The sequence below is a fragment of the Paroedura picta genome, chromosome 1 (genome assembly GCF_049243985.1).
Source record: "Paroedura picta isolate Pp20150507F chromosome 1, Ppicta_v3.0, whole genome shotgun sequence".
Lineage (NCBI taxonomy): Eukaryota > Metazoa > Chordata > Lepidosauria > Squamata > Gekkonidae > Paroedura > Paroedura picta.
Window position 1 is genome coordinate 191,689,002 of NC_135369.1, and position 21,713 is coordinate 191,710,714.

A 21,713-nucleotide genomic window follows, 5' to 3' on the forward strand; every position below is an offset into this window, starting at 1 on the left:
GGCCAATTTATCTGTCTTGGGAAATGATGTCTGTGAGGGAAAGGGGAGGGGAGGGGAGGGAGGAAGACCAAGGGACCTTCCCGGTTCCTAACCGCAAACACTCCCCCCTCACAGGCCCTGGCAACAATAAGGCAGCACGTTTATTTGACTTATTCTTTCACTGCTTTGTCAAAGAACATCCTTGCATCTTGTGGTAACAAACCAGCTTTCCCCTCTTCCATTTCTTCTCCAGCAAAGTGGGACGAGAGCGCTCATGGGGGAGCACGCAAGCCCTGCTAACTGTTATGATGTTTGCTGTCAAACTCATTTATTTATGCAAGTGCTGTGGAAGAGCCCCGGGCGGATAAGCAGCCATGAAAGATTTCGGAGCCCTGGTGTGGGGTCATGAAAGGGAACGAGAGAGAGAGAGAGCGAGGGAGGGAGGGAGGGGGGATGCCCTCCACTGGTTATGAGAAAGGAACTGACACAGGAAATGGCCACATATGGCACAGATTTATTGGGTCCAGGACTTCCCATTCACAGCCCATTATATCTACAGCTCACAGCAGCGCGCATGACGCAACGGGCGCTCCAATGAGACGAAAAGGGGACGGTTTGTGGTGCGTGGCAGCCAGGCAGAGTTTGGTTGTGCCTTTGGAAAGGAGGCTGTTTTGCTTCCCCTCGCGGGGGCCAGAAGGGACGGGGGTGCAGAGAGGCGGATCGCACGGAGAAGCCACCAATGTGGGCTTTCAGGCTGAATGATCAGGAATGGCTTGGCAGAATCGGGTGCTTTCTTCTTGTTCACAAACCACCTATGGCGACCCTGTAGGGTTTTCAGGGCAACAGCCGTACCAAGGTGGTTTGCCGTTGTCTGCCCATGCATACAGGAGGAAGATAAGACCGTCCCAGTGAGTGGGGAGCCTTCCGTGCATTTTGCTAATTGCTTGGTCAGGGGATCTTGTACAAAGACATCTTGGCTCCCCCCTTGAAGAATTGAAACACGTGAAGAAGATCTAATGAAACCTTAACCTTGCACCTTGTGCCTTCTTGCTCCAGCCTCTGCCTAGCAGCCCCGGACTTCCTGGGTGGTCTCCTATCCAAATACTTAGCAGGGCCAGCTGTGCTTAACTTCTGAGATCTGATAAGATTTGGCTAGCCTGGGCCAGGCAGACCACTGCCTTCCTCCACATAGCAAAACACTGAAGACATTGATCTGAGATATTTAAAGAAGAAAATCAAAAAGGGGATAGTGTTGAACAAGATGCCACACACATAATGCAGCCTGGGGAGAAGGCCAGTAACAGTTGTTGAGATACACCAAAGCAAAGACAACCGTAGAGGGAGACCGATGAATCTTCTTGGAGGGCTCCAAAGTTAGAGTGCTACAAGCAAGAAGGACCTTTCTTGGGCTGCCACTAGTTTAGCTTCAGACGGCAAGGTCACCCAAAGTTGGTCCTTTCGAAATGACTGTAGTTACTGGGTAGGTTCATAAGGGAGTAGGTGATCTAAATGCTAACATGTCTGGCCACAGCATTTTGCACCTACTTTAGCTTTTGGACAGTCTTCAAGGGCAGTCCCATGTACAGCGCATTGCAGTAATCTAATCTGAATACTACGGGGCTGGGTGCCTTCCAGCCTTCTTTCGGAAAGAAAGCCTTGCAGGCAGGGGCTGCTTGTGCCTGGGCCCAGCAATGGGTAGGCATCGATCAACTAGTATCGGAAAGCCTAGAAGTGGTTTGCTTGGAAGAAATGGCCTGGGCTACAGGTGTCATTGTTGATTGGGCAGAAGCTCCACCCCCCCACCCCCCCCCGTTCCACTGGCCTAAACCATCATGGCTCTTAATTGTGTATGGTCTACATGCAGTGTGGCAGTGGGATTATTTGGCTAGCCAACCACCTGATGTCTGTACTCTGTAGAGCATACTGAAATAGTGGCTCAGAGGTATAGCAGAGACCTCACCTGCATGGTTGTTACTTGGGTAAATTGGGAGGAAACTATTGCATAGATAAAAACGTATGAGTACTTAGTTCTTTGGCTGATGATTCCAATTCTACAGGTGGTAAACTGAGATTTCCCCCTTCTTGGATGCACACCTTAACATGGTGAGGAGATAGTGTGTGTGTGAGCGAGTGAGATAAGAGAGCAGTAGTGATAGGCCACTCAACTAAGGTGCACCCCCCCCTACCAGTGGCTGAACTGGCAGAAGACTACAGACAGTTCCAATGGTGATGAGGCCAGAGGGTTCTTGAAGGGTAGCTCCTGGACAGCAGCTGTAGTGGAAGGGGATACTTACAAAGGGCAGTGCCACTTCAGCATGGTAAACCACTTCTGGTCAACCCTAAACTCGAAAACCCTCGGAAGAGGCAATCCAAAATGGAGGAAAGAAAGCTATCATGATAGAAGAATCTTGGATATCCACTGCCAACAAGACTTCAATAAAGTACAAAATCCACTTTTCCCAATGCTTCCACTTAATAATTTGAGGCCATTACCTTATTTATCTAATCTAATTATCCCGGATAATAGAAGATCATTTACACTTCTACAATATAATATGCTTCCATCTGCTTTTAGAGAAGGCTTATTCAAGAAAATACCTACCTGTAACTGTTTATGCATCTGCCAGGATGGGAACATTGAGATATCAGAACACGTATTACTCCAATGTAAGTTATATGATCAAATCATATAAGAATAGTTCCAACCAAGAAGCGACTAAGGAGATGTTGTCAATTGAACACACTGAAACAACTTCTGTTGTTGTCAGATTTGCTTGGAGGGCAATCAAAACAAGGAAGAGCTGGGTGAATTTGGAGCAACTTAGGTAAAGATAGTCTCAGTTGCTGAGATAATGCATGTGAATTTTAAAATATAATTTTGTTGATTCTTATAGTTGGAATCTTTTAAATTTTATACTATTTTAATTACCAATTAATATTTTCATGTACATTGTAATTTGATTATTGGTCTAGCATCATAATAAAGACTAACACTCATTCCATACATCTAAAAACATACCATCACGCCAGCACAATTGTGTGATGCTATAAAAAATAGCACCCCCCACCACACACACACACCATTTCTCACCTTCTTGCTCTCTCACTATCTTCTGCTGCTTTTTGGCACTTCCTGGCACTCTGCATGGCTGCTTGCGGAGGAGAGGAACACGCTATACACATGACTCTCTCCCTGCCTGTCAATCATGCCAGGCAGCCAATCACCTTTCTCCCTGTTTTAAAGGGACTGTAGGAGAAGGAAAAGTGAGGCAGTGCAAGGGGAGGCACTGGAGGCGGAGATTTGTTTGTTTGTTTGTTTTTATATATACTGCCCTCCCCAAAGGCCCAGGGCGGTTCACATGAAACAGAACAGAAATAGTACAGATAATTTAGATTAACAATGATGAATGAAATGAAACAACAAGCAACACTGAACCGTAGAAAACTCTAATGGAAGAAGATGCAGAGAAAGCAGAAAGGCTTAGCGCCTATTTTGCATCTGTTTTTTCCCACAGGTCAAAGGGTTTAGGCACATCTAGAGATGGCTGCAGCCAAAGGATAGTGTCTGGGTGGCAGGTTAACATGGATAGAGAGGTTGTCGAGAGGCATTTAGCTGCACTGGATGAGTTCAAATTCCCTGGGCCAGATTAAATGCACCCGAGAGTGCTCAAAGAACTTTCTGGAGAACTTTCTGGAGAACCCTTGTCCATCATCTTCGGGACCTCTTTAAGGATTGGAGACGTCCCGGAGGACTGGAAGAGAGCAAACGTTATCCCGATCTTCAAAAAAGGGAAGAAGGATGACCTGGGAAACTACAGACCAGTGAGTCTGACCTCTGTTGTGGGGAAGATAATGGAGCAGATATTAAAGGGAGCAATCTGCAAGCATCTGGAGGACAATTTGGTGATCCAAGGAAGTCAGCATGGATTTGTCTCCAACAGGTCCTGTCAGACCAACCTGGTTTCCTTTTTTGACCAAATTACAGGTTTGCTGGATCATGGAAATTCGGTTGATGTGGTTTATTTGGATTTTAGTAAAGCTTTTGATAAGATTCCCCATGATGTTCTGATGGATAAATTGAAGGACTGCAATCTGGATTTTCAGATAGTTAGGTGGATAGGGAATTGGTTAGAGAACCGCACTCTCCTAAGGGCAGGATGCTCTTTCCGTTGGCTGCAGAGGAAAGGACACGTAGCAATGGGTTTAAACTACAAGTACAACGATATAGGCTAGATATCAGGAAAAAATTTTCACAGTCAGAGTAGTTCAGCAGTGGAATAGGCTGCCTAAGGAGGTGGTGAGCTCCCCCTCACTGGCAGTCTTCAAGCAAAGGTTGGATACACACTTTTCTTGGATTCTTTAGGATGCTTAGGGCTGATCCTGCGTTGAGCAGGGGGTTGGACTAGATGCCCTTTAACATCTATGATTCTATGATTCTAAAAATTAAATTTTAAAGTAACTCCTACTGATACCCCAGTGGGTTGGGCAGAACTGCAGTGGGTGCCATAGGAGGGGGCTCAGGAGGAAGGCCCTTGGGAAGTGATGGTCCAGGCCAACCTCAACCAAATGCCTGGTGGAGGAGCTCCCTTTTGCAGGCCCTGCAGAACAGATCTCCTCTGAGAGGATGCTACTTCGCCTCTACACATTTCCTTAGTGTGTGGCTTGCTGGCTGCTAGCACCTACAGAGTTGGGGGAATCCAGTTTTGTGGATTCCCCAACTTGCACTTTAAAATGGATGATGGACCTGCCGGTTTGCTCCTGGGAGGCTGCATAATGACGACGTCATTTGAAACACCAAAAATATGGCGTCTGCAAAAGTTAAGCATCTCACTATATTTTCCTGGTGCAGAATGGCCTCAAGTTTTAGGATAAAAGAATGATAGTGTATATTGGAGGACATTAATTCATTGGAGGTGATTTGATGGTATTTAACACACACATGGAGACTGAGATCTGGAGAAACTAAGGGTTAAATGGAATTAACACTCAAATACATGTTTGTTATCTCAGATACATGTGCACGTGTACAAACATACATACACACTCACGCTCTCTCCTCCCAGATTAAGCAATTTGAGAAATGAGCAATCATGCAAAGTTGGGTATGATAAGGGACCAAAATGGTAGGGACCTCACAGAAGCAGAAGACATTAAGCAAAGGTGGCAAAATTATACAGAACAACTATACAAGACTGAGCTTAACATCCCTGATGACCACAGTGGGGTAGTTACTGACCTGGAGCCAGACATCCTGGAATGTGAAGTCAAAAGGGCTCTAGGAAGTCTGAGCAATAATAAAGCTAGTGGTGGTGACAGCATTCCAGTTGAACTATTCAAAATCTTAAAGGACGATGCAGTAAAAGTGCTACACTCAATATGCCAGCAAATTTGGAAAACTCAACAATGGCCACAGGATTGGAAAAGGTCAGTTTACATTCCAATTCCAAAGAAGGGCAATGCCAAAAAATGTTCAAACTACCGCACCATTGCATTAATTTCTCATGCTAGCAAAGTTATGCTCAAAATCCTACAAGTTAGGCTCCAGCAATATGTGGACTGAGAACTTCCAGAAGTAGAGCCAGCTGAATGCATTTCGCCCCCCCCCCCCAAACACCTTCCTATGCCAAACAAGTTGAGCTGTAGAGGTATTTTCCAACCTGCTTTGGACCGGAAGCAACAGCAGTCCCTTGGGTCACCTGGCCCTGAACAGAAGTGGCGGCAGGGCCAGTGTGTGCGTTTGTCCATCACACTTTCCCAGTGTGACTTATTTCCGCCCACTCCACCTACTCCCCACCCCTGACGCCCCGATGCTTCTTCCTACCCCTTCAGGGTTCTGAACGTCCAACTGAAGAGAACAAAAGCCTTACAAGGAAGCTGATGGAAAGGTATGAAAGGGTTCCCAGGTGACCTCTTTGAACAGGACAAGTTTTGTTTTTTTGGGGGGGTCTCATTTGTGTGTGTCTGTATGTGTTTTGAACCTCCTCTTTTTGGGTTGGAAGGCTAGGAATTTTCCTAAATACAAGCAATTATCACAGCTTAAATCATAGGGGTATTTAAAATGAGATTGGTCACAGGAATTACTTGTTTGAAGCGGCCAGGAAATTTTAAGTTTTCAAAGTATGATAAAATGCCCACCAGGCATATCATCGAGGCTGGGCTGAGATCCTGGAGTTATCATCAGTGGATCCACTAGAATTAGAAGAAGAAGAAGAAGAAGAAGAAGAGTTGGTTCTTAGATACCGCTTTTCCCTACCCGAAGGAGGCTCAATTGCCTTCCCTTTCCTCTCCCCACAACAGACACCCTGTGGGGTGGGTGAGGCTGAGAGAGCCCTGATATCACTGCTCGGTCAGAACAGCTTTATCAGTGCCATGGCGAGCCCATGGCGAGCCCAAGGTCACCCAGCTGGTTGCATGTGGGGGAGCGCAGAATTGAACCCGGCATGCCAGATTACAAGTCCGCACTCCTAACCACTACACCAAACTGGCTCTCGCTCCTAAGGAAAGACCTCTGCTGCTGGGCAAGGGAGAAGAGAGAGGGTTCTAACTCCATAGAACTGCCGTCTTTTAATGCAGGGGTAGTCAACCTGTGGTCCTCCAGATGTTCATGGACTACAATTCCCATGAGCCCCTGCCAGCAAACGCTGGCAGGGGCTCATGGGAATTGTAGTCCATGAACATCTGGAGGACCACAGGTTGACTACCCCTGTTTTAATGCATTGGGGACTTGTGGGCTGGATGGTTTTATTCTTCATATTTATTCTTTTATTGCAAACCGCCACGTCTTTGAGAGTGGCGGTATATAAGTCAAAATATAAACAAACAAACAAATAAAGTAATACTAAAAGCAAGTTTGCTGCCCCATTTTCAGTGCTGTCCTAAGCAGAGTTATATCCATCTACGCCCATCAGAGCTCTGCTTAGGATTGCACTGTTAGGAGGCCAGCTACAGGATCTCCTGCCTCTCTCCCTCATGCTCGAACCTGTTGGATTGACAGCCAGGGGCCTCCAAGAACCCCAGAGCCCCATTAATTATCCCCTTCCCCTTGATTTCATTTTTAAACTTGGTTGCTGCCTGTGTATTTGCATTAGGAGAGAGCGCCTGGAAATCCTGGCAGGCAGAAACCAGTTCACGGTTTTATTTTGATAAAGGACATATTAGAGAAATTTGATAGCATCTCTTTGTTTTAGTTAAAAAAAAAAAAGCAACACTCAACAACACTGCATTTTTCCACAGAAGCACGCATTGTCAAATCTGTCATAAACAGGGGAAGAAATTAGTGAAAGGAAGTAAAGGAGCTAACCTGAAGGGAAAAATCATTAATGCTGATGCATTTCATTCAGTTTTGAACATAGAACTTCTCGGGGCATAAGAGGGGGGGGGGCTAAGAAATAGCTTTGTGCCTTTAAGTAAGAAAACACACAAACACAAGAGTGTGTGTATGTTTAGGGAAAAACTTTTAAAGAAACTTCCACCTCGGTTAATTTTCTAAATAAAGGATATGAGTAGAATGGTGTGTCCCTCCCCCCCGCCCCCCCCCCCTTGAGAGGAGGGGCCCTCTTGGCATATTTTTCTTTTCAGATGTGAAATGAGGTGGAAAATCTTCATTTCACGACAGGAAGGACAAATATTGACACAATGTTAATATTCGTTAGAAGCCCTGGAAGCAACCAGAGTTGTTTGAAAAGAAAAAAAGAAGTAAATTAAATAAAATAAACTTCAAGTGAAGTTGTTGGTTTAAAAAAAATACAAAAAAGGGAATTCAAGGTCTTGATTGTGAAAAGGCAGGGCAGACGGTGTGCACAAACAAATACATGTACTAATTTTTCATTCTTTGCCTCTTGAACACATATGTGAGACTTCAGAATAACAGAAATGTCCGTTCCATTGCTGGGCTTAAAGGCCCCACAAGGGAAAAAAGCCAGGCTGCAGAGAAGTGTCTGGGAGGTGTGTGTGTGTGTGTGTGTGTGTGCACATGCATGTGCATGTAGTGAAATCATGTCTCCCTTTAGCATCCCTGTACTTTTTGCCTCCTTGCTCAACGACATGCAGCTCTTTGCGGCCTTTCAGGTGTTCTCTGCCACAGGAAAGGGCCCGCCCCGCTGTCTGAACACAACTTCCCTCATTGGTTTGCACTGGTTTGTGTGGTTGTTTATTAGCAGCTTAATTTTGGCTCTCGGGAAGGAAGGCTTCTGGAATTCCTCGACGGTTGTTGTTTGCCTGCCATGCCAGCAGCCTGTGCGTCGCCTCAATATGCATTGGCCAATCAGTACTTCTTAAAGCCTGTCCGCTCTAGCCCTTTCCCGCGAGGAGAGCCGTGAGGGGGGTTAGCCTCTGCCCCTGACACGGCGGGTCCCTTCCCTGTTTGTGTTGCTGACGAGAGTTGGCTGTAAGCAGGATTCTGTTTTTCAACCATCCCCCATCTTCCCCTCTTACAAGCTCCCCTGCTTGGATTTTCATGGGGAAATGATCAGATGAGGCTTTTAGCAGCAAGTTCATCCGGAGTTCTCTCCCCCCCCCCCCCAAACTCTGATGTGCCACTAACCGAATGAACCTGTGTTAGTTCATTAATGACGTCCTGATTGCCACCCAGCTCCCGCATGGATTTTGTTCAGAAAAAAAGGGATTGAAACATGGCTGGTCCCTGCAAAGGCAGTTCGGCGGAGAAGAAGGCCAGCCAGGAGGGTGTAGAGAAGGGAGGGGAATGCCAGGGACTGGCCCCCAACATCACCATCACTGGCTTCTAGAGGAGGGGAAGCAGGGCTAATGGGAACCCCAGCCTGGACCCAAAAATTGCCACGCAGGGTCAGGAACGGAGACAGGCAGAAGAGAAATCTCACTGGGAGGGAAAAGGGTGACTCAGCAGCTTGTACAAGGAACTTCGTCCGCATGGTGACAACTCTGGGCTGGGGATTTCCTGGAGCTTTGGGGGAGGAGCCTGGAGAGGGACTTATTGGGGTCCAGTGCCCTAGAGTCTACCTTCCAAAGCAACCATTTTCTGCAGGAGAACTGACCTCTTTTGCCTGGAGATCACTTGTAATTCCAGGAGCTCTCTAGGCCCCACCTGGAGGTTCACAATCTTATTTAAGGGGGGAAAGTTTCTTTAAACTTGATGAGATTTGCACAACATCTTTTATTTGAGCTGCAGGCAGGCAGGATCTCAGGCAAAGGGGGAACAGGGGAGACAAAATTTTGGGGCCTCAAGTCATAGAATCATAGAATTGGAAGGGACCTCATGGGTTATCTAGTCTGACCTCCTGCACTATGCAGGACACTCACAACCCTATCACTCATCCACTGTCACCTGCCACCCCCTTGAGCCTTCACAGAATCAGCCTCTCCGTCAGATGGCTCTCCAGCCTCTGTTTAGAAAACTCCAAAGAAGGAGAACCCACCACCTCCCGAGGAAGCCTGTTCCACTGAGGAACCACTATAACTGTCAGGAATTTCTTCTTTTGTTTTGAATTAATTTAATCCCATTGGATCTGGTCGGTCCCTCCGGGGCAAGAGAGAACAACGCTGTGCCATCCTCTACATGGCAGCCTTTCAAATACTTGAAATACTTCAAATACTTGAAGTTGGTTATCAGATCCCCTCTCAGTCGTCAGTGCTTGCTCGCCTTCCAAGGCCCAAACCGTCATGTCCTTTGAGGGCAAGAGGCCGGCCGTCTGTCGCGTTAGAATCATAGAACCATAGAGTTGGAAGGGGCCATACAGGCCATCTAGTCCAACCATCTAGTACAGCCAAAAAATCTGATAGCTGTTGTTGGAGCTGTGGGAGATGCTGGGAGAAAATTATTAGGGCGGCTGGAGTGGCCTTAAGTGGAGTTGTGGGGGAGAGGGGAAGCTAGAGAGCCCCGAAAGGCGGGATCTGGCAGATCCTCTCCTCTGTGAGGTTAGACCAGCTGTTAGGTGTCAGGTTGGGTTGGGTGGGCTAGGGGGGATTTTTGTAGGGGGCTGTGTAGGGAGGGTGAGGTTAGGGTGGGTTAGGGAGGGAACTGGTAGCAGCTAGGTTAAATTAGATTAGTTAGATTGGTTAGGGCCAGTGAGAGGGAGGAGCTACAGCCGCTCTACCCAAAGTATTGCAGTAATTAGATAAGGTTGGGGCCAATATACAGGGCACTACTGGACGTGGCTAGACATGGCATGGTCTGCCAGACAGGAACGACAGAGTGGGCATGGAAGGGGAGAGGGGGTTATAACCCAACCTGGGAGAATTATTCCAGCACTTCTGGGTCAAGGGAGGTATGGCGGTGGGAGGAGGTTCAATAATAGGGGGAGAGCGGCACACGCAGGTCCAGAAAGGCCCCGACCGTGGAAACACGGTAGGTGGCCTGGTCGATGTGCTCGCTGTCCTTCAAACCTCCGTCCCATCCCCAAATCTGTAGGAGAGAGGGCTAGGGCGGAGCCGGTGCTGATGCTATGCAACGCCAGGTCGATCAAGAACAAATCCTCAACCCTGCGGGACTATTTCGCAGGGCATGGGGTAGACCTGGCGTGCATCACCGAGAGCTGGGTGCGCGAAGGTGAAACAGTCGCCCTTAAAGATCTTGCGCCACCCGGCTTCTCGGTCCTCCATCAGCCCCGGCTCCATGGTAGGGGGGGTGGGGTGGCGATCCTAGTCCGGGACAGCTATGCCTTCAGGGCTCTCCCAGCACCATCGATCCCAGGAGTTGAATGTGTCGGCCTGACGTGGGAATCGGTCGAGAACGTGGCCATCTGGGCGGTGTACCGTTCACCCACTGCCCCGCCCGATGCCCTGCTGGGCCTGTTGGAGGCGGCGGCCGCCTGGACATTGCAGTTCCCCAAATTATTAATTTTGGGGGACTTTAATGTCCATGCGGATTCGTCGGCTCCAGGACTTGGCCTGGACCTGGTGTCGGCCATGGCGACACTGGGGTTCTCGCAATTTGTTGCTGGTCCCACTCATCAGGCTGGCCACACCCTGGATCTGATCTTTGGTGCTGGTGTTGAGATCGATCTGGTGGCTAACAACATCGTTCCGTGGTCTGACCACCATACCCTGAAGGCTCGCCTACGGATGCCACCCCTCCCCTGTTTGGGTGACGGACGCATTTTAGTCCGCCCACGGAGACTTATGGAATCCGAAGGATTCCTGAATGCTCTGCGGGACCCGATGCCCTCCGGTGTCTCGTTGGAGGCCTTGGTGGAGGACTGGCAGTCCCGCCTGTTGGCCGCCATTGACGAGATAGCTCCTGAGCGCCCTCTCCACCCTCGCCTCAAGCAGGCCCCGTGGTTTACCGCGGAGCTTCGGGAGAGGAAGAGGGAGGTGAGACGGCTAGAGCGAGTGTGGCGGAAGACCCGCGACGAAGCTACAAGAACATCTCATCGCACGCTTATGAGGGCGTATGAGATGGCGGTGAAAGCGGCAAAGTGTGACTACTTTGCTGTGGAAATCGCGTCCGCTAGCTCTCGCCCAGCCCAATTATTTAGGATAGTTCGGACCCTTACTGCCCTCGAAGGAGGGCATCAAAATAGTAGTCAATTGGAACTAGGCTGCGAGGCTTTTGCGAGCTATTTTGCGGATAAGATCTTGTCGCTCCGTCGTGACCTTACTGCCACAGTTGATACAGTTCGTGAACTAGAAGCTCCGTGGCCATTACGGGGGATCAGGTTTGATGGCTTCAGGCGGCTCTCTTTATCCGAAGTGGACAAATTGCTAGGGTCGGTGAGGGCGACCACTTGCCCCCTTGATCCCTGTCCGTCGTGGTTGCTTAAGATCAGCGACCCACGGATAGGTGTTCCCCTGAGGGAGATTATAAACCTCTCCCTTACATCGGGAGAATTCCCTCAGCGGCTCAAGGAGGCAGTGGTTCGCCCTCTTCTGAAAAAACCATCGCTGAATCCGCGGGACCCCGCCAGCTACCGCCCGGTATCGCATCTTGCATTCCTGGGCAAGGTGGTTGAGAGGGCCGCCGCGGACCAGCTCCTAGCATTTTTGGAGGAAACTTCGGCCCTTGATCCATACCAGTCTGGCTTCCGTCCTGGCCATGGGGTGGAGACTGTGCTGGTCGCCCTGACAGATGATCTCCGGCGCCAGCTGGACCGGGGCGGGTCGGCCATTCTCGTGCTATTAGACCTGTCAGCCGCATTTGATATGGTTGACCACGAGCTCTTGGTTCACCGCCTCGCTGATACTGGGATTGGAAGGGTGGCTCTTAAATGGCTATCCTCCTTTCTAGAGAACAGATCACAGAGGGTCGCTGTGGGGGAGGAGTTATCCGACTCCTTTGCACTCCCATGTGGGGTGCCACAGGGAGCGGTGCTCTCCCCCACGTTATTTAACATCTATATGCGTCCCCTGGCTCAGCTGGTACGGAGTTATGGGCTTGGGTGTCACCAGTACGCTGATGATACCCAGCTCTATCTCTTGATGGATGGCCGGCCAGATCTCCCCCCAGAAAAATTCGCCAGTTGTTTGGAAGCAGTGGCTGGATGGATCAGGAAGAGCCGCCTGAGACTCAACCCCTCTAAGACGGAGGTCCTTTGGCTAGGCCGAAGGGAGCAGGAACAGGAAGCGCGTCTTCCCTGCCTGGACGGGGTACAATTGTCATCTGTGCCCCAAGCCAGGAATTTGGGAGTGATTCTGGATGCCTCACTTTCCATGGAGGCCCAGGTCACTAAGGTAGCCCGGACGGCGTTTCTCCATCTACGCCAAGCTCGGCTACTAGCGCCCTACCTGCCCCCGGAACACCTGGCCACTGTGATCCATGCAACGGTTACTTCTAGATTAGACTTCTGTAACTCGCTCTACGCGGGCCTACCCTTGTCTCTAACCCGGAAGTTACAGCTGGTACAGAATGCAGCTGCACGGGTCCTCACTAAATCATCTTGGAGGTCCCATGTTCAGCCTCTGCTGAAGCAGCTGCACTGGTTGCCAGTTTGTTTCCGGATCAGGTTCAAGGTTTTGGTACTAACCTTTAAGACTATACGCGGCTTGGGTCCTGCATACTTGAGGGACCGCCTATCTCCTTATGCCCCCCGCAGGGCACTTCGCTCTGCGGGTAAGAATCTGCTGATGATCCCAGGACCCCGGGAGGCACGCCTGGCCTCGACAAGGGCCAGGGCCTTTTCGGTCCTGGCCCCTACCTGGTGGAATGAGCTCCCTGAAGAGCTGCGGGCCCTGTCGGAGCTCTCTGAGTTCCGCAGAGCCTGCAAAACGGAGCTCTTCCGCCAGGCGTTTGTCTAAGGCCGGGTGATGGCCCGGGGCTAAGATCGGACCCCTCTCCCCGGAGGGGGGAGGCCAGTACTAAACTGACCTGGTTCCCCAGAGTGTTCCATCCTATGCCCAATTATCCTCCGTTCCCTTCTGCTCATCCAGTGGGCCTGTACGGGAATAGTTTTAATCGCCATCATTGTGACTTAGTCATTGTTTTAATGGGGTTTTAATGGGGTTTTAATGGGGAATTTTAATGGTTAATATATTGTATTTGTATTAAAATGTTGTGAACCGCCGCGAGCCGGTTTCCGAGAGCGGCGGTCATACAAATCAAATAAATAATAATAATAATAATAATAATAATAATAATAATAATAATAATAATAATAATAATAATAATAATAATAACCCCCTGCTCAACGCAGGATCAGCCCTAAGCATCCTAAAGCATCCAAGAAAAGTGTGTATCCAACCTTTGCTTGAAGACTGCCAGTGAGGGGGAGCTCACCACCTCCTTAGGCAGCCTATTCCAGCCTATTCCACTACTGAACTAATGGCGTTAACGGCTTGCCTTCTTTTCCCGACATGCTCTATGGGTCCCACCCCGCCTCCGCTGTCCCCCCTCCCCCCATAAGAAGAACTTGCCTTGGCGGCTGCGGAGAACATGGTGGTGCTTGCTGCCACCTCCTTGGTGTGGGGCATGGGAGGTGGCAGTGGGGCTGGCACGAAGACAGCACTGCATGACCCCTAGGCAATATTTGGGGCCGGCCGGTCTTGGCCCACGCTGCCATGTCCTTCTTCAAGTGTAGAGATAGGGAAAGGGCCCAGCCCTTGGGGAGGAGTCTGGGGAGGAGGCTCATGGCACTTGGAAAGAAGGCTGGGGGGGAGGGGAGTTGGGAAGAAGGCTACGGGGAGGGGTCTGGGGGGAGTTGGGAAGAAGGCTGGCGAAGGTTCTGATGGGAGGGGAGTTGGGAAAAAAGCTAGGGAAGGTTCTGAGGGGAGGGTAGTTCGGGAAGAAGGCTAGGCCCTTCAGAGCCTGTCTTTAGGGACGTGCTTTGATCTAGTTTTTACATACATGTCTAATACATACATTTTTATATTTGGGGTGATATAGGCGTGCCCATTCACTTAGGAATCCGACTCCTTCCCTTTCCTCACCCCTGTCATAATAATTCCTCTTTGACTTCTAAACTGCCCTGCTGCCCCCCGAATCCCGGTCTCCCAGATGCTCTAATCCTGTCCTGATCGTCTTGAACAGGCCACGTAGCTCTGTGGTTGAACACATAAGGCTGTCCCACACTGAATCAGACTATGGGACTGTCCAAGTTATTCCTATCTTTTCAGAGTGGCAGCAGCTTCCCACTGGGCCTCCGGCAGAGGATTTTCACATGACCTTGGATGAAAATAGGGGATCGGTCTCTTTATATTGGAAACGTGCATTACTAGAATACGTGAAATGGGACTGATTTTTTTTTGGAAACCCGGTTTCTTTTTGAAGTTATACTACAGAGGCAGGCTAAAGAGGTGTCTATGATAATATTATAAACATCCATATTCTTTGTTCACATTTCTGTTGTGAGGATGATTTTGAAATCAGCGGAAAGTTCAACATTTAAAAATGCACCTTTTCCATGTATTCATTTTCTCGGTGTCATCTGGGCTAGTTTTATGATTTTTTAAAAAGAGGATTTTAATAACCGTCAGGGATGCCTAACAGCAGGCTTTTGATGAAAGCTGAAATCCTTGAGTAATTCTTTATTTCTTCAGTGACTGCTGTTAAGAGAAATGTCAAGCATTACAAATAAGTATCAAAACAGGTGTGTTGTGTTGATGGTGTATTATTTATTGCACAGGCATTTACAGAGAAGACAGAAAATGTGTCTACAAAGCTTCCGTAAATGGATACTTTTGTAGGGAGACAAGCCATGCCATGGTGGTTTTGGAGAGCATTGGTACCAGCGCCAGCCACATGAAGTTCCCTCCCCCTGTAGTGGTGACCGGGACCTTTGTGGATATCTTCAGTGATGTCATTTCATCTCCCCAGGCCTCACAACATTCTTCAATATTTTACTCTGTATTGCCATCAAACAAGCTCTCCAAGATTTGTTTTGCTAGTCCGGTGGCTCGCTCCCTGAAACTTTATGTCAACAATGGTCACAATGCCACCAGGATCCTCTTAGCAATCTTCTATGATGAACCTCGGAGCTTCCGTGTTTTTGCAGAAGGGAAGTATATCCCACCAGCTCCTTCGTCTTCATTCCCTCCCTCTGCAGATGCCATAACAGGAACCAATTACTTTAACTTTCAAGAAAATCTTCTCTACGTTGCCATTTGTCAGGAAGACTCCATTGAAATACACACTTGGCACTCCCTTCAGATTGCTTTCACTGTCCCGGGAGCAGAGAGTCAGGCAATGGCGATGGAGCGTCTGGCTGACTTCTTACAGATTGCGCACAGCCAAATCAGGATAGTCCACGACTCGCCAGGAAGTGAGAACACACTAAAGATTATTGCGGACAACGCTGCCAAGCGGAAACATCAGTGCTCCACTATGAAGACTTGCATGGTCACCCGTCACAGGGCTGGCCAACAGAGGAACATTAGAGGTTCAATGGGGAGTTCCCAGAGGTCCCTTCCAGGGACTGGTTTAAGATTACTAATCCTGGAGATTAGCGATCCGCCATCTTTCCTGAGCGACGGTCCGGCTTCCTTGTTTTCAAGCGAGAGATTGAACAGTTTGGCCAACATCCTTGCCAATGCCCAACAGGTCGGTGAACTTCAGAGAGCCCTCCAATTCCCAGTGGACTCCTTCGTGGTCACAGTTTTTGCCCCTTCGACTTCAGCAGAAGGAAATTCTAGGTAAGTGCTGTCGGCTAATGTTAAAACAGCATTAATGGGGATTCTAAGGGAGCATTCTAAGGGAGCATTCATGAGCCTCTTGTGACGCAGAGTGGTAAGGCAGCCATCTGAAAGCTTTGCCCATGAGGCTGGGAGTTCGATCCCAGCAGCCGGCTCAAAGTCGACTCAGCCTTCCATCCTTCCGAGGTCAGTAAAATGAGTACCCAGCTTGCTGCTGGCGGGTAAACGGTCATGACTGGGGAAGGCACTGGCAAACCACCCCGTATTGAGTCTGCCATGAAAACGCTACAGGGTGTCACCCCAAGGGTCTGACATGACTCGGTGCTTGCACAGGGGATACCTTTACCTTTACCTTTTTAAGGGAGCATTCAAACACTTTTACTGAAAAAGGAGAGTGTTGCTTTCTAGAAAATCTGCTTCTAAAGTACACTGAAAGTGCATTATCCAGTGTGTATGGCCAGGGATAGAATGAAGCTTCTTCCAGAGAAGAAGCCTGTAGCCTCCAGCAGGAAGAAGAATGCCCACGTTGGATAATGCACTTTCAGCACACTTTAGAAGTAGATTTTCCTCTCTTGCACAGGAACATCCAGCTGCAAAAGCACATTGAAAGTGCACTATCCTGTGTGTGCGGAATGGGCCCTGGCATCAGGGATTAAAATGTGGTACTACTGCCTCACCTGCAAAAGTTGGTTTGTTTGCTTGGGTAACACCCATGGGAAAGTCACCGATTAAATATAGTTTGCTGAAATGTTACGTAAAAGTGAATAGCTTGTCTAAAGAGACTGCTTCTTCAGTCATGCTCCTGTGGACCTAGGGTATCAAATGTACTCTGGAGTGAATCCAGACTACTGTTGATTTTGTAACATTCAGGGATCTCCCATCACTGCCATAGTCTGACCTTCACCCCTCAAGAGTGGATGAGTTAAACAGTATATTTTACAACTTGGGATTTCTTGGGATTGGAGAGTTTGAGAGGAGAGAGCTTGAGTTAACTAAAGACAAACTCTAAGTGTCTATATATGTTTGCTGGGGAAGGTGAAAGGATAGATATATATTTTATATATTACTAGGGGCAAAGCCTGTTGTATCCAGGAATACAACGGGAGCTGGAGCTTAGCGGTGGGAAGAGGAAGGAGAGGAATTGTCCAGTCTGTAAGAGCATGGGGTTGAATGTGTGTGTTGTGTGGGAGGTTGTGGTGGCCTGGTGGCAAATGAGGGTAAAGTGGAGATATGGGTGTCAAGAACCTGTGGTGTGGAATGTTCGTTGAGTGTGGGACAGGACTTAACTTTTGGGAATTGTGGCATAGTGGTTACAGATGAGCTTTCCAGAGCCATGTCTTCAGATATGTGAAGGGAAAATCAGACTCTTCTTAGGGGGGAGACTCTTCTTAGGGGGAGATTACACAGCAACCAATTCCTCCCAGTGCTGCGTCATTTCCCTTATTGTATGAATTAGGCCACAGACACCGAAATGTGACACTGCCCTAATAATGGGGTAGTCACAGTACACAGGTGTCCTCCCTGCTATTTCTGACTCCATTTTTTCACTGTTGACAAAATGTTATGCGCCCACATGCTTCTTTCATGGTTGCTCCTTAGAGGAAGAACTGTATTTTTGTACCCTGTTGTTTACTACCCAAGAGTCTCAAAGCGGTTTACAAAAACCTTTTCCCTTTGTCTCCCCACAATAGACAACCTGTGAGGGATGTGGGCCTGTGAGAAGTCTGAGAGAACTGGGAATGGGCCGCAATGACCCAGCAGACCTCAGGTGTCTCAAAGCATTTTCCAATCGTCTTCCCTTCCACTCCCCATATTAGACTCCCCATGAGGGAGGTAGGGTAGCGAGCTTCACATGGAAGCTGGAAACCCTAAGAGGAAGTCTCTCTGTGCACAGCAGTCTTGACCTTAGTAAGGTTTTTTTATACTGCTTTTTTCTTTGCCAGGCCAAACTTGAAAAAGTCACTTTAGTTCCCATGTCTCTCCAGTAGTTTATTTGTTCACTATTTACAGTTTCAGGATGTAAATATTTATTTAGATCTTAGCAGCTGTTCGTACCCAAAGCAACCAGCCCCACAGCACTGGGGGGGGGAGGGGAGGAGGCATTGGTGCCTCCCCTCCCCCCTACACCACGGCGCTGGTTGCTTCAGGAACAAACAGTCACTTTGGATGCTGGCAGGTGCTTTGATATTTCTCTCATCCAAAACACACACCCTGATCCAACATCCAAGTGGCAAATAGAATCAGGTTATATTGTGAATATGAGAACTTTTTGGCGCATCTGGTGCATGAAATGCATTGGTCAGAATCATCTTGGGTTAACCTTAATGGTGCATGAAATGCATTGGTCAGAATCATCTTGGGTTAACCTTAACTTGAACTGGGCTCAGGGAATGTAGAGCCACTATAGGGCTACCAAGTCCAGACCCCCAGATCCTCTTGTCCACCACGACTCATGGCAGGAGATTTATTTATTTTTGAAAGCAGCTTTGCAAACTTACTGGAAGTTCTTACCAGAAGGCACAAAGGATAGAATCATAGAATCATAGAATCATAGAATCATAGAGTTGGAAGGGGCCATACAGGCCATCTAGTCCAACCCCCTGCTCAACGCAGGATCAGCCCTAAGCATCCTAAAGCATCCAAGAAAAGTGTGTATCCAACCTATGCTTGAAGACTGCCAGTGAGGGGGAGCTCACCACCTCCTTAGGCAGCCTATTCCACTGCTGAACTACTCTGAATGTGAAAATTTTTTTCCTGATATCTAGCCTATATAGTTGTACTTGAAGTTTAAACCCATTACTGCGTGTCCTCTCCTCTGCAGCCAACAAAAACAGCACCCTGCCCTCCTCCAAGTGACAACCTTTCAAATACTTAAAGAGGGCTATCATGTCCCCTCTCAACCTCCTTTTCTCCAGGCTGAACATTCCCAAGTCCCTCAACCTATCTTCATAGGGCTTGGTCCCTTGGCCCCAGATCATCTTCGTCGCTCTCCTCTGTACCCTTTCAATTTTATCTACATCCTTCTTGAAGTGAGGCCTCCAGAACTGCACACAGTACTCCAGGTGTGGTATGACCAGTGCAGTATACAATGGGACTATGACATCTTGTGATTTTGATGTGATGCCTCTGTTGATACAGCCCAAAATGGCTTTTGCCTTTTTTACCGCTGCATCACACTGCCTGCTCATGTTTAGTTTACAATCCACAATTACCCCGAGGTCTCGTTCACACACAGTGTTACCTAGAAGCATATCCCCCATCCAGTAGGCATGCTTTTCATTTTTCTGACCCAGATGCAGAACTTTACACTTATCTTTATTAAATTGCATCTTGTTCTCATTTGCCCATTTTTCCATTGTGTTCAGATCTCGTTGAACTCTGTCTCTATCTTCCGGAGTATTTGCCAGTCCTCCCAATTTGGTGTCATCTGCAAACTTGATGAGTAGTCCCTCCACCCCGTCATCTAGATCCTTAATAAATATGTTAAAAAGTACCGGGCCGAGCACCGAGCCCTGAGGTACGCCGCTACTCACCCCCCTCCAGTCTGATGAAACACCATTGACAACAACTCTTTGAGTGCGGTTCTCTAACCAATTCCCTATCCACTTAACTATCTGAAAATCCAGATTGCAGTCCTTCAAATTATCCATCAAAACATCATGGGGAACCTTGTCAAAAGCTTTACTAAAATCCAAGTAAATGGCATCAACCGAATTTCCCCGATCCAGCAAACCTGTTACTCGGTCAAAAAAGGAAACTAGGCTGGTCTGGCAGGACCTGTTGGAGACAAATCCATGCTGACTTCCTTGGATCACCAAATTGTCCTCCAGATGTTTGCAGATTGCTCCCTTTAATATCTGCTCCATTATCTTCCCCACAACAGAGGTCAGACTCACTGGTCTGTAGTTTCCTGGGTCATCCTTCCTCCCTTTTTTGAAGATCGGAATAACGTTTGCTCTCTTCCAGTCCTCTGGGACATCTCCAGTCCTTAAAGAGGTTCCGAAGATGATGGACAAGGGATGTGCAAGTTCTCTGGAAAGTTCTTTGAGCATTCTCGGGTGCATTTCATCCGGACCAGGGGATTTGAACTCATCCAGTGCAGCTAAATGCCTCTCGACAACCTCTCTATCCATGTTAACCTGCCACCCAGACACTATCCTTTGGCTATGGCCATCTCTAGATGTGCCTAAACCCTTTGACCTGTGGGAAAAAACAGATGTAAAATAGGCACTAAGCCTTTCTGCTTTCTCTGCATCTTCCTTTAGAGTTTGTCCATCCGCACACAACAATGGGCCTATTGCCTCCTTTACTTTATGTTTGCTCCTCACATAACTGAAAAATCTTTTCTTGTTACAATGGGCTTCCCTGGCCAATCTTAGCTCGCTCTCAGCTTTGGCCTTTCTGATGATTGATCTACAGTGCCTAGTAACCTGTAGCTACTCTTCTTTAGAGCTCTGTCCTTCCTTCCGTTTCCTGAACATTTTCCTTTTCTTTCTTAGTTCCTCTGTTCATCCAAATAGGCTTCTTAGAGCTCCTGCAGTGTTTTCGTCTTTCTGGGATAGTCATTGATTGAGCATGCAATAGCTCTTGTTTGAGTTTGAGTAGTGCCCATCCTTCACATGCTCCCTTCCCTTCCAGCATTCCAGGATAATTCTAGGAATCACCAGAAACTCTATGGTTTTACTGTTGGTTGTTATCTGACGTTAAAACCGCATTTCTGCACTACAATAGGAGAGTGTCGACTGTAGACAAATTATTATATGGCCGAGGGGAATCAGGAAGGCTGGTTCTTTCCTACTGCTTGCTGTCATGGGGTTTTAAAACATGCCTCCTTGCTAGGAAGTCCAGCAAGTGAGGAGTTAAATGGATTTGGCTGTTGGGCAGTGGAATTTTTTTTTTATATACTCTTTCTTTAGCTGGAGGACCTTGTGCCCGCAGGCCACAGTCACATTATCAGCTGGAAATTGGATAACGACAGCACAATGACAAATCCAGGTTGCTTGCAATAAGGTGCTAATCCCTTTGCTTTAATATTGGAGCAGCATGTAATGATGTTTGGACATCACTCCCGTTTACTGACGACCCCACTGGGGCCTGCAATAGAACCGTACAAACCACCAAACGTGGCGTCAGGTGACCGCCGTCGTCAAAGCAACGGACGGGGCAATCTAATCTCCCCGCCGTCCCTTCCAGCCTCCCAATAAGGCCCAGGTTATGGAAGTGGCCCATCGATGCTCGGTAACTGGAATCAATTAACGTTAATTCGCCCAATGCTATGATGTATTGTGATCACTTTCATTTCAGAGAAGGGGGAAGGAACTGCTATAATTCACCTAAAATGAGGTTGTCTGTGGTGCCGAGGTATTAATTGGGTGTCCATATTAAATGGGAAAGGAGCACAGCCAGTGAAGGAATCGAGGATGAGTGGCTCTCTTGGCTGCTATTGACCTATCAGAAGAAGACAGTGCCCTTTTCCTTTGCTTTTATCTATTACAGTTTTCCCTATTGCGTGTCAAGTTGATGTATTATAAAAAATTCATTTGGTGACCTTTCACCCCCTTTGCAGATTAAACAATTTCACTGGGATGGCATCATTAAGGAGGCCTTGCATTTAATGATGATTTCTCTAAAAGGCCACGGAGATTCGATTTTAAGCTAACAGATTTATTGCACTATTATAACATATCGTAAAAAACTCC

At 48.0% G+C, this 21,713-nt stretch overlaps 1 protein-coding gene across 2 annotated transcripts in view; it reads left to right on the forward strand.

Annotated features, from left to right (window-relative positions):
• Positions 1–21,713, forward strand: part of PKHD1 (PKHD1 ciliary IPT domain containing fibrocystin/polyductin) — a 454,238-nt gene that overhangs the window by 387,289 nt on the left and 45,236 nt on the right. For both annotated transcript variants that reach the window (XM_077315063.1, XM_077315054.1), the window contains exon 59: positions 15,009–16,014. In XM_077315063.1, the coding sequence (XP_077171178.1) occupies positions 15,009–16,014 (1,006 nt within the window). The remainder of the gene's footprint in view (positions 1–15,008; positions 16,015–21,713) is intronic.